At 39.0% G+C, this 13,049-nt stretch overlaps 1 protein-coding gene across 3 annotated transcripts in view; it reads right to left on the bottom strand.

The window, feature by feature from the left end:
* The window catches only part of POLD3 (DNA polymerase delta 3, accessory subunit), a 50,273-nt gene that overhangs the window by 16,956 nt on the left and 20,268 nt on the right, over positions 1-13,049 (bottom strand). For all 3 annotated transcript variants that reach the window (XM_034933362.3, XM_055094654.2, XM_034933363.3), the window contains exons 5-8: positions 12,907-13,039; positions 7,112-7,379; positions 5,830-5,902; positions 358-523 (exon numbers count right to left, since the gene is read on the bottom strand). In XM_034933362.3, coding sequence (XP_034789253.2) covers positions 358-523; positions 5,830-5,902; positions 7,112-7,379; positions 12,907-13,039 — 640 coding nt within the window. The remainder of the gene's footprint in view (positions 1-357; positions 524-5,829; positions 5,903-7,111; positions 7,380-12,906; positions 13,040-13,049) is intronic.

Below are 13,049 nucleotides of genomic sequence, written 5' to 3'. Positions count from 1 at the left end.
AAACAGTAACTGTTCATTTGGCAATTTGAAGTGAAACACACACACACACACACACACAAACTAGGCACACTTATGCCATGTCCACAAATTTAAAACAAAAATCAACAATCAATTTAGATCAATACGGCCAAAAATACGACTTTGGTCCTTAAATCATCCAAACTGGCTGATCCCACGGTCCTACTCCACTAGATAAGCTACTGGGCTTCTCTTTCCATTTTGGTTGTATAGTTGTATCCCTTAGGCATTAAGTGGGATTTAGTACTTAACTGAAAACTGCCTGCTGTCAATAAGCCCAAAGAGACCTTCTCACCCCCAGTGGAGACTCTTCCCCAATAAGCAACAAAATTTTCCTACCTTTTTTTTTCCTTCTGCAGCACCTTAACAGGCTCTGCTTTTTTGCTGGATTTTTTCAGGCCTGCAGGAGTTGCCAGCTTTGGTTCAGTGACAGACACTGTAGGCTGCTCCACTATTTTTTCTTCTTTCACTGCTTGTTCTGAGTCCAAATTGACTTTAAGTTTATCTATAAATAAAGTATAGCAGACGACATATGACCCCATCATGCAATATTAATACATCATTCTTTTGACAGTCTACCGTGTGCCAGGTAACATGTTAGGAGCAGGGGCAAAAAGGAGCTCATGGACTATTCAGAAAACATTCCTCCTTTCCAACTACCACTCTAACTGTAACTTTTCATTTCTGCCTCCTGCTAATCCCTCATTGTATCACAGCCCCCAGGCTAAATGATAGTAAAAGCAAGGCTTAGAAAAAACACATACAACTTTATGAGGTATCATCATCAAGAATCAGAAGGATTACAAGACGTTTCCCAACAATACACAGTTTACAAATGGTGACAACGATTTGCAGCAAGACCTTTGCTTTCTATATATTCTATCTTTTAATGCCTGGATACCCTTAATATCTCACTACTACCTTAATGATAAAATTTAAAGACTATTTTGGAGTCAAAGAAGTTTGGTTCAAACCCCGCTTCACTCTGGGCAAGTTATTTTATCTAAGTCAGTCTTTTCTAAACCTGAGATAATATTTACAAGATTATCATAAGGATTAAAAGAGATCAGTATTGGTTAAATGATTTATCCAAGGTAACACTGACAGAAAAGAGTAGGGATTTGAACCAAAGTCAGTTTAACTCCTCAAAGTCCTTAACCCTTTCCCTACACCAAGCTGAAGAATGACTACAGTGCAGCAGGGAGAACTAAGAAATGCAAACAGGCCTAGCCATCTGAGGAACTATAGAAGCATGTCATCTAGCCTTCACGCTGTACTTAGTGATAGCTTTTCACAAGTAAAGGCATAAAATACTATTAGAAAGCTGTCATTAGCTGGAGGTGCTTCAATAAGTAGTTTTGGTTATATGTTGTATAATAGCTTAAACCATCTACAGTGCAGAAAAAAATTGGCATCATAATCTGGGCTATTATGCATAGCTTAGTATAATACTTTATAAATAATATGTATTATTTGAAGGGTAGTTGATGGACCAAAGTGTAAAATGCAATCTATTTATACTTTTCTTTTTCCTGAAGACTTGAATGGAAAATGCGAATGGTGGAATCCACCTTCCCAACGATGGCATACTCTTGCATTTTCAACTGTTGTTCTCAAGTGTCAGTGCCTCTCAAATATCCCAAATTGTATAGAAGAGTAAACATGCATCTCCAGGGGTCTAGGGGTCAACAGCCAAGCCAAAAAATACAGTTCACTGGAGTCACATGTGTAGCTTTAAAATTTATGCAAATTTTGCAATCTATCACATAAATTATATTGTTTTAATAGCAATTGTTTTAAAAATTGCATCATTAGGAGAAAAAAACCTCCAAATACTTCCTACCTACCTATGGATTAAGGAAAGAGAGGCTATTGCATTGAGTTTACCAATTACAGAAAACTGATCTGAATTAAAATGCCACTGATCAAACATTAGATTCAGCATCCAGAGTTTCTTCTGTCTTGGTTTCACAGAATTTTGAGAACTCCAACTTAAACATATATGCAGCTACCAATAGCCAATTAACTGGTAAAGAGGTAGTTCAATGCAACATTGTAAGGCGATTATTAAGGAAAATTTAATGACATTTTTTTGTTACCTGAATGATCAAGTCACCTATCTTCTAGCTGATTAAAAGCATTTCCTTCTTATACTCAAGAAAACATGAAACCTTTTTAAGCAAATAAAGATAACCAATTATGACCTTTAAATTTTGTCATCAATGCTGAATTTTATTACATATAAAGCGTTACTTTTAAAAATTGAGATATAATTCACATACGATAAAATTCATCACTTTACATTCAGTGTGTTTTAGTTGTATATCCACCATCACTGTCGAATTTTAAAGCATTTTCATCACCCCAGAAAGAAACCCTGAACCCATTAGCATTCCTCCTCAACCCCAGTCCAGCCCCTGACAACCTTTATTTATTTATTTATTTATTTATTTATTTTTATTTTTTTTGAGACAGAGTCTTTCTCTGTCGCCCAGGCTGGAGCGCAGTGGCGCGATCTCGGCTCACTGCAAGCTCCGCCTCCTGGGTTCATGCCATTCTCCTGCCTCAGCCTCCTGAGTAGCTGGGACTACAGGCGCCCGCCACCAGGCCCAGCTAATTTTTTGTATTTTTTTTAGGAGAGATGGGGTTTCACCGCGTTAGCCAGGATGGTCTCGATCTCCTGACCTCGTGATCCGCCCGCTTCGGCCTCCCAAAGTGCTGGGATTACAGGCGTGAACCACCACACCCGGCCCCTACTTTCTGTCTCTATAGACCTGCCTATTCTGGACGTTTCATATAAATGAAATAATATATGATCTTTTCTATCTGGCTTCTTTCACTTAATATTTCAAGGTTCATCCATGGCATATCACATATCCATCTGTACTTCATTACTTTTTATAGCTGAATAACATTTCATTGTCTGGATATACCACCTTTGTTTATCCATTCATCAGATGACAGACTTTTGGATTGTTTCAATTTTTGGCTATTATGAAGAATGCTGCTATGAACATCTTGTACAAGTTTTTGTGTGGACATACAGTTTTAATTCCCTTGTGTAGATATCTAGGAGAGGAACTGCTGGGTAAACTCTACGTTTAACTTTTAGAAGTACTGCCACATCATTTTCCAAAGTGAGTACACATCATTTTACATTCCCTACAGCAGAGCACAAGGGTTCAATTTCTCCACATCCTTGTCAACACTTGTTACTGTCCAGTATTAAGTTTTAAATGGTTCAAGTCCCCACAATGAACTCTCTTCATCCTATTCTCAAGCTTCATTTTCATTGTAATGATCTTGTCATGTGTCAAATATAATAAAAAAGTCATAATCTTACTCTGAACATTCAGCCTTGAAGAAATGTCAAATAAATTAACTTTGTAAGCAATTTTTAGATTAATATTTAATAGTATTTTATTTTATCCAGGTTTTCCCCCTCACTGTGTTACGTGCCATCATAACACCCTATTACTCCTACCTAGCAATTACAATCATCCACTATTCAAATGTTTTCTTTCTTTCCTTTCCCTTTATTTTTTTAAGAAATGGGGTCTTACATGCACACGTATGTTTATTGCAGCACTATTCACAATAGCAAAGACTTGGAACCAAGCCAAATGTCCAACAATGATAGACTGGATTAAGAAAATGTGGCACATATACACCATGGAATACTATGCAGCCATAAAAAATGATGAGTTCATGTCCTTTGTAGGGACATGGATGAAATTGGAAATCATCATTCTCAGTAAACTATCGCAAGAACAAAAAACCAAACACCGCATATTCTCACTCATAGGTGGGAATTGAACAATGAGAACACATGGACACAGGAAGGGGAACATCACACTCTGGGGACTGTTGTGGGGTGGGGGGAGGGATAGCTTTAGGAGATATACCTAATGCTAAATGACGAGTTAATGGGTGCAGCACACCAGCATGGCACATGTATACATATGTAACTAACCTGCACATTGTGCACATGTACCCTAAAACTTAAAGTATAATAATAATAATATAATAAATAAATAAATAAATAAAAAGAAATGGGGTCTTGCTACATTTTTGGCTGGATTTGAATTCATGGGCTCAAGCAAATCTCCTGCCTCGGTCTCCCGAGTAGCTGGGATTACAGGCATGTACCACCATGCCTGGCTTTTTTTCCATATTTATTCGTCCATCTCTCTCAGTAGAATATAAGGACTTGAGGGCAGGGACCTTGTTTGTCTTTTTCCTCTATTGTATCACCACTGCATAACAATGCCAAGCACATAGCAGGTGCTCAATCTATTTGCTAACTAAACACATGATTTAAATAAGCATACTTCTGTATAGTTTGATTTTTTTTAAAAAAACCGTAACAGCCAGGCAGGTCAGTGACAGCATGATGCTTTAACACAGCAGTCCCCAACCTTTTTGGCACCAGGGACCAGTTTCATGGAAGACAATTTTTCCATAGACAGGGGTGGTGGTGGGCGGCGGTGGGGGGTCGGGGGCGGTGGTTTCAGGATGAAACCGTTCCACCTCAGATCAGGCATTAGATTCTCATAAGGAGCCCGCAATCTAGATCCCTCACACGTGCTGTTCACAATAGGGTTCACAATCCTATAAGAATCTAATGCCGCCACTGATCTGACAGGAGGTGGAGTTCAGGCATAATAACACTTGCTCATTCGCTGCTCACCTCCTGTGCCACCCGGTTCCCAAGAGGCCACGGACTGCTACCCATCCGTGGCCTGTGGGTTGGGGACCTGTTTTAACAGAAGTAGGAAGCATTCCCTGTGCACCGACTGTGCCTGCAGTAATACAATAATGCTTCCGAGTAACCTTTAAGTATCACATTTTCCATTCACTTTTCTAGTTACCCATTCTGAGCTGCAAGAACACAAAAACGTTCTCTGATAGCTTTTACAGCAAACACAAAAACTGTCACCCTTACATAAGCAGAATATGAAAAAAAAAAAAAAAAAGTCACTTCAATCCCTCCCGTGACCACCAATTTAGCCATCATGGAAAGGCAGAATTCTAACTAATTTTGCTTGCATAGGCATGTAACAAAATGCCTCCTTGAAAAATCTTTGTAAAACTGATGCTCCAAGAAAGTGTGCCATAATTATCTTGTGGCTCCTGCATTCTTCCTGGTATTCTACCACATACTCTCAGGGGATGTACACTTGATATGAGAAGTATGAAAATATGTGACTACTGGTTCTTTCCATACGAAAGAATTCTTACTTAAGTATCTTTTTAAAAATAAAGAAGATTTTTGCTTTCTCAAAAAAGATTTTTAAACGTTCACTACTACTTGGGCCCTTCTAATTCACACTGGAAGTCTAATTCATTACTGTGAGTAATCTGCAAAAAATAACTGAAGAAAGGCAAAATATTTGCTTTTGTGGACCCTTGAGAGATAGAAGAAATAAAGGTCACACCAGGCAAACTGACTCTAGCATCCACGTTATTAACCTCAACACTATACTGCGTAGCCAGGCAGCCTCCCTTTTATTTTAATCACCCATTTTCAAGGGCCCTATGAAGCAAATAGTTCATTATCTTTTCAAGGCAGGAAGTTAAACCAGGAATAATAAACTGCTCTCGAAGAGATCTCAACTGAGCCTAACTCACCCATAAAGTTCTAGCTGAGTTACTTTCATCAATATATTGGGCAGTACACTGTAAATTTGTTAGAATGCAGGTAGTCTCTTGGATTGGCAAAAACTAGACAAAGTGGCTTTCACTTCAGGTATAATATGTCATTACATTAACATTCATTCGTTAGTCAAAGTGAGGTAAGAACATGCTTACTCATAGCAGCTTTTCCAAAAAAGTTGCTCATCATATTCCCTTTCCCTGGTGCCTTGTTGCCTGCTGAAGATGCCTACAAGCACAGAAAACACATATGATTTTTTGCTGGCATTTAGGCTGTTCATGAAGTAGCAGTCTCAAACAATCTCTTCTATAGCAAACTGTTGCGATGGTATAGTCTCTATATAATCATGCCAAAACGCGTAGGTGTTAGATATAAGAACAAATCTAGAACAATAATCCACACCAGATAGTAACTGGTGTTAATCTCTAAAGCTTAGTTTCTTATATATCTTATAAAATTAATTATCCATGGATATATCTAAACTTTTCTTGAGCACATTTAAAAACTATTTAATTTGACAGAATTAAAAAAGATCAGAGGCAGTATGTCAAAGCGGGAAAACCTAAAACATTACATTTTTAATCATCAGAAGTAGATCTGAATTCCTGGTTCCCACCATTTAGTAGCAATATGGGCTCCAGGCAAATTACTTAAGTCTAGGTTTCAGTTTTACCATATGCGAAAGGGAAATAGTTAATATCTCCCCCACAGAACTGATAAGAGGATTTAAACAAAGACACTGGCACACAGTTGAAATTCAATAAACGTTAGTGTTTTCCTCCATCCTTCTTCTTTCCCAAGACAGATGCTTGAAAATGACAGTGATCTGAATTAAATACACTTGACACTGGAAAATGACAGTGATAATAATAATAGTAACAACAATAATTATACTTTTCTGGATTTTTAAAATAGTATCTTAATGATACTTTTCTTAAGTCAATGCCGTTGAGTTAGTTCAGATGACTGAACAATAAAAATCTAAGAGAAGCAAATAAGGCAAAAACAAAACAAAAAAACCTGCATAAAGTATAAGAATGGGAAATACACTAGGAAGGAAGGTATATGTTGCAAAGCCCAGAATATAAGATGTTCCTCAGAATGACATATTGCAAATAAACATTTTTTTGAATGTTAACAATTCTCGAGGTGTTTTCACATGTTTTCATCTGGGTTTCACAACAATCTTGTAATGTGCACAAGGTAGGCATTACCATTTTGCAAAGGAAATCCAAGGTTTGGTGAGAATCATTATCAAAAGCAAAAGAACTCTTTCAGATAACAATATCAAGTATTAAAGGGTTCAAACTAAAGTAGAAAAATCAGAACTGAATATCAGAATCTTATATAAATAAACTACTACCACTGCAACCATTAATGCTTTTCTAGTTACCCACTCTGAGCTGCAATGAAGGGGTATCTTCAAAGAAGACTTACATTTGTTACTTCTTTCGCCTCTGTTTTCGTTTCCTTGTTGGTTTCTTGGGTTTTAGCAGCAGCTTTGGAGGCAAACATTCCCATAATTCCTTTGGGCTGCTGGGAAACCTGCTTGGATGCAGGTGGGCCATGACCATTGGTGGTCAGCTCATTGTTGGCTTGTGTCTCACTTGACATGTGAAGATGTGACTGCTCAAACTTTTTGGAAGATGAAGAGGATTCAGCAGGAGCTCTAGGGACGGCAGCTGCACATTGTATAGCACTAAATCTGGGGACAGAAATGTTACATTAAGTTAATGTCAGCATATGCATTCTTGGGTGGTTCAACAAAAAAAGAAAAAAAAACTAATGTCAGTATAAAACTTTATTTTCAAACTCTTGCTTCTTCCACACAATACTTAACTCTAATATTGTTTAGAATCGACTTTAGAAAAATGTATGAAACTCTCTATTACATAAAGAAACAAATATTAGAGAGAAGTGAGTCACTTTTACTAGGTTATACATCTAGTTAGTAATAGATAGGATTGGAATTAGGTGCCTTCTACCACTAATTCAATATTCTTGCTTTTTTTGATAAAAGTATTCTAATTCAAAAGAGTAGGAATGCAACCAACAATAATAAAAGATGCAGTAATTTCATTATCCTTGGGAAATTAAATAGCCTTTGTTTTTAAAGACCTTCCTCTGATAGGGCTAGATTTGCAATAAATATTGACTGAATCAAAACTAAGCTTTAAATATTAACAAATTTCCTGGCAACTCTCTTGGCCAGAGTAAATCATGCTGTAGGGTTGGGCGCATTGGCTCACGCTTGTAATCCCAGCGGTTTGGGAACCTGAGGCGGGCGGATCGCTTAAGCCTAGGAATTTAAGACGGGCCTGGGCAACATGGTGAAACCTTGTCTCTACAAAAAATACAAAAATTAGTTGGGTGTAGTGGCGCATGCCTACAGCCCTGATTACTCAGGAGGCTGAGGTAGGAGGATCACCTGAATCCAGGAGGTCAAGGCTGCAGTGAGCCATGAGCTCATCACTCAACTCCAGCCTAGGAACAGAGTGAGATGCTGTCTCAAAATAAATAAATAAATCATGCTTTAAAACAAGGAAGAGGCCAGGTGCAGTGGCTCACGCCTGTAATCCCAGCACTTTGGGAGGCCAAGGCAAGTGGATCATGAGGTCAGGAGTTCAAGACCAGCCTGGCCAACATGGTGAAACCCCGTCACTACTGAAAATACAAAAATTAGCTGGGCATGGTGGCACGTGCCTGTAGTCCCAGCTACTCAGGAGGCTGAGGCAAGAGAATTGCTTGAACCCAGGAGGCAGAGGTTGCAGTGAGCCAAGATCACACTACTGCGCTCCAGCCTGGGCGACACAGCAATACTCTGTCTCAAAATGAAAAACAAAAAAAAATGGGAGAAGCTGGAAGCAGAGCCACTGGCTCCTATAACCTATAGTCCTTTACAACCATTTGTTAATAATTTCTAATAATACTAACAGCACCGGACAAGTAAGTATGCCCAAGGCCAAGCGAAGAAAATTGGTGGAACAGCTTGTGTGGCATATTAAAGGGAACATACATCTCTCTCTAATCATTATAGAAGTGTCGTTTCACACAAATCCATAATGTAACATTCCACATTGTGAATGGGTAATTGATTTAGCCTTCTCAAAGGATTGTACTTAAAGCAAAGTTCCCCAGCTTTTTCTAACAAAGAAAAATATTTTATTTTTCCCAGTCTTGCTTATTGAGCATACGTAAGACCTCCTTGAAGTCTTATTTATCTTTTTTATTTCAGGCACCCAGCTCAAGACCTGGCACATAGAAAAGTGTTAGAAACGACATGTTGAAAGAATGACTAAGTGAATGAAAGTGAGGCTTCTGGCTTCTCTCCCTTCTTTAGTGTATCACCTTCAACTTGGGGTGGGAGATTTCTAAGCTATGTGGTTATAGCAATTATCTTAAAAGATCAACCAGGCACAACTTCAAGATTAACTGCTAGAATACCTGGCCTAATGAAAAAAAAAATCCCTGATACATCATTTCATCTCAGAAGTAACTTTAGACTGGGCAGCCCCAAAGCTAGAGTCAAAAGCTCCAAAAATCTTCCACTGATTTATTATGGTCTTCATCAGAAAACTCTGTATTTACACACATCTTTTATGCATCAGAGTTAAGAACAGACGGAAATCATTTGCTTTCACCCACTGCTCTTCCTCTCTGACCTTGCAGTGCTTCCACATACAAGGAAAAGGGTAATGTTTTATTTCACTGTCAACGTCTGAAGTTGGCCTTGAAACAACTCTTTCTCCTCTGGTCTGAATTCTACACCTTAGGGTCAGGACCAGGAATTGGCAATGAGGAAGAGACCGAGTTAGGCTAGGAGTATGTCTGATGACAAGAGATCTCTGCTCAATCCTAAAATTTCAACTCTCTTCATGTCACGGCACTTCTTGAAACACACGAAATCATAAGTCAGATCTCAGTTGGCCCATAATTCTCGGGACTAAATACAAACTCATTTGTTGGAGATAAATTCACTTTTCTACTGAGGATACTTTAAGTATTTAGGTAAAGTTTCACTGAAGTGCTTCCTATTACCACATTTCTACTTGCCATGTTTATTTTAGTGGGCCCTGGCAGATTTCATTTTGAACTTTTGCGTCACTTTTATTCTTGTTTGCTTACTTGCTAGATATAACAAGGGAACTGATTTTTAGAGCCTGGAATACCCAACTAGATTTTAAAATTTTTTGAAATCTAGTAATATATTTCAAATAAACTTATCAGGGTGTTAATATTTTCTTGAAATCCTTCCCTAAAAGATAAGAGACTTGTAAATTATTCCTCTTTGGCCATATATTTATTTAATAAATATTTGTATGCTTATTATACTCAAGGTTTTGAGCTAAAGAAAAAAAAAAGAACTAATGTCTATCATTAATTCACTCAGTAACTACTTATTAGTGTGCCAGGCACTATTTTGGGTATATAGTTAACAATTTAGACACGATCCCTATTCTCATGGAACTTACAGAAACTACGGCAATTCTGTATCTTTCTCTCCTTGAGGACCCATCTTTATCAGTCATCCCACCTCCCCAGGATTTTCAACCTTTTCTTCCTACAGCACCTTTCTAACAACCCAAGTTCAAGTTATTCTCAACTTAAGAAATGTATATATCCTTCCCGTCTCAATCCCTCCTTAGCTACCACCCTCTTTTCTGCTTTGCAGTCTAATCTCCTGGAAAGAGCTGTCCATATTTGCTGTCTCACTTCCTCTGTCCCCATTTACTTAGCTCACCAGAATCTGGTCACTCCACTGAAAATGCTCTTACCAAGGCTATCACTAAATGCCATGGACAATTTTCACTTCCTAACTTACTTGGCTTCTCAGCAATGTTTGACGTTGTTGACTGGTTCCTCCTACTTGAATCTCTTTCCTTAGGGGCTGAAACCCCATATACTCTTATCTCTGGTGGCTCCCCTTGGACCCCTCTTTTTCTATTCTTCCCTTGAAAAGCAGCTATCATTAAATAGTGCTTACTACGTGCCAAGTGCTATTCTAAGTGCTTAACATATAATAGTCCATTTAATCCTCTACAACCCTATCTGGCTGGTACTACTGTCAGCTTTACTGACAAGTACAGGGAGGCACTGAGAGGTTAAATAATTTGCCCAAGGTCACACAACTAGTACTTTGGCCTACAGTTTTACTTTCTGCCCTTCTTTCATTCTATACATTCTCTCTGAAAACTCTATCTACTGCTATGGCCCATTTACTATTCTGATTTCAAAATCTCTATCTTTACCCCAGATTTCTCTCCTTAGCTCTAGATTCACCTATCTTTTGCGATGGACATCCTCACTTGGATTTCTCACAGGCTTCTCAAACTCAACATCTCTAAAACCCAATTTGTCATTTTTCTATCTCTCCTAAAGCCTGCTCCTCCTGTTATATTCCCCTTCTTAGTACCCAGCTGCCCAAGCCAGAAGCATGGGTATCAACCTTTCAATACCAAGAAAGGCTGTCTTCCACCATCCCCTACCCCCACACACCTTGTCCCCAACCACTACCATACATCGAGGTTTTTTTTTTTTTTTTGAGATGGAGTCTTGCTCTGTTGCCCAGGCTGGAGTGCAGTGGAGCGATCTCTGCTCGCTGCAAGCTCCGCCTTCCGGGTTCACGCCATTCTCCTGCCTCAGCCTCCCAAGCAGCTGGGACTACAGGTGCCTGCCACCACGCCCAGCTAATTTTTTGTATTTTTAGTAGAGACGGGGTTTCACCGTGTTAGCCAGGATGGTCTCAATCTCCTGACCTCGTGATCCACCTGCCTCGGCCTCCCAAAGTGCTGGGATTACAGGCGTGAGCCACTGTGCCCAGCCAAACTGAGGTTTTTTGATGGTCATGACTCATTAACCTTCATACTTCTCCATCCCCAACAGCACAACTTTACATTAGAAAACTGTCGTATCCACCTGGATTACTGCCACATTTCTCCTCCCTGATGGCCTTGCCTCCAGATTATTCTCTTCTGATTTATCTTCAATACTGCAACCAGAGCAATCTTTCTAAAATGCAATTTTGATAATTTCACTCCATCTGCTTAAATATTTTCAGTGGCTCCCCAGCGCTCTCAGAATAGAGTCTAAATTTTTATCCTAGTAGTCAAAGCATAATGTAATTCCTGCTTGGCCTCTTTAGTCTTCTATCTAATTATTTCCTACCTTTCAGTCTAAGTTGCACCCATAGAAAACGATCGTGGTTCTGCACAAGCATGTTTTCTCTCTTAGCTCTGTCCTTAGTCTCTCATTTCTCCTTTGCCTGGCTATTTCTACTGGGCCTTCAGGCCTCAACTGAGATATCATAACCTTCTGTGTCATAAGTCATAACAGTCTTGTCCCCTCACTCCATCCAAAAGTGGGAGATAAGTGCCCCTGCCAACATCTTCCCCCAATATTCCTATTACAGTACTCTTACACTGTACCATAACTGCCTGTCTCCCCTCAGTTACATGAAAAGGTACGCGGGCACATTCACTCTATACTGTATGGTATGTCATAGGTACTCATGAGTTATTTCCTGAATGAATTCAAATGATTTTGCTCAGTACCTGTCAAAGTAGTAGGTGCTCAATGTATGTCTGGGGAACTGATCTGAATTCTCAATACAACCCCACAAAGGAGACATTATTACATTGAATTTAAAGGCAAAGAAACCAAAGCTCAAAGAGTTTAAGTAATTTATCCAATGCCACTGGGCTACTAAGCAGCAAAGCCACAACTCAAGCCTGTGACCACCAATTTCCAAAATGTACACGCATTATAGTCCGTTACCTCCTTGTGCTGTTAAGGATATAAAAGATTTTTAAAAACCTGATCCTGGCTATGGAAGCTCAAGAAAAAGTTGCTTTTGGATGAAAAGTAGAGGGATATCAAATTAGGAACTGTTTTTTTAAGGACAACATTTGAACTGGTTCTTGAAGGATGGGTAGGATTTAGACAAGCAGAGACTGGGTAAGGGAGTTACAGAGGGCACGACAAACATTTCTGGTGGCAGTGACAGGATAAATACATGAGAAACAGATTTATGGAGAGTCCACTGGGGTTTTCAATATGGGTTGTGGCTGCTATTTTTCACCTTATGATGTACTAATAAAACCAGGCATGTTTCTTACTGCAAGATAAATGAGGTTTTACTAGACTTGGCATTCACTCTTAAGAGGCAGCCACTGTGTAAACATCTTACAAAATCAATTCGTAAAGAAGCCCACAAGGAACATTAAGAAGCTTACTTGCTGCAGTTCTGCAAGTTGCTTTTAAGGATGTCATAGTCAGTATTGAACAGAGGCCCACTGTCCTTTAGCATGGCTTTCTGGATGCTGTACACATGGATGCTGGCAGTCACAGCTAGCTTGGACTTCACTGCTACAAGTCA

The sequence above is a fragment of the Pan paniscus genome, chromosome 9 (assembly GCF_029289425.2).
Source record: "Pan paniscus chromosome 9, NHGRI_mPanPan1-v2.0_pri, whole genome shotgun sequence".
NCBI classification, from domain to species: Eukaryota; Metazoa; Chordata; class Mammalia; order Primates; family Hominidae; genus Pan; species Pan paniscus.
Note: the sequence above shows the minus strand (reverse complement) of the source record. Positions and strands in the feature narration are given on the sequence as shown.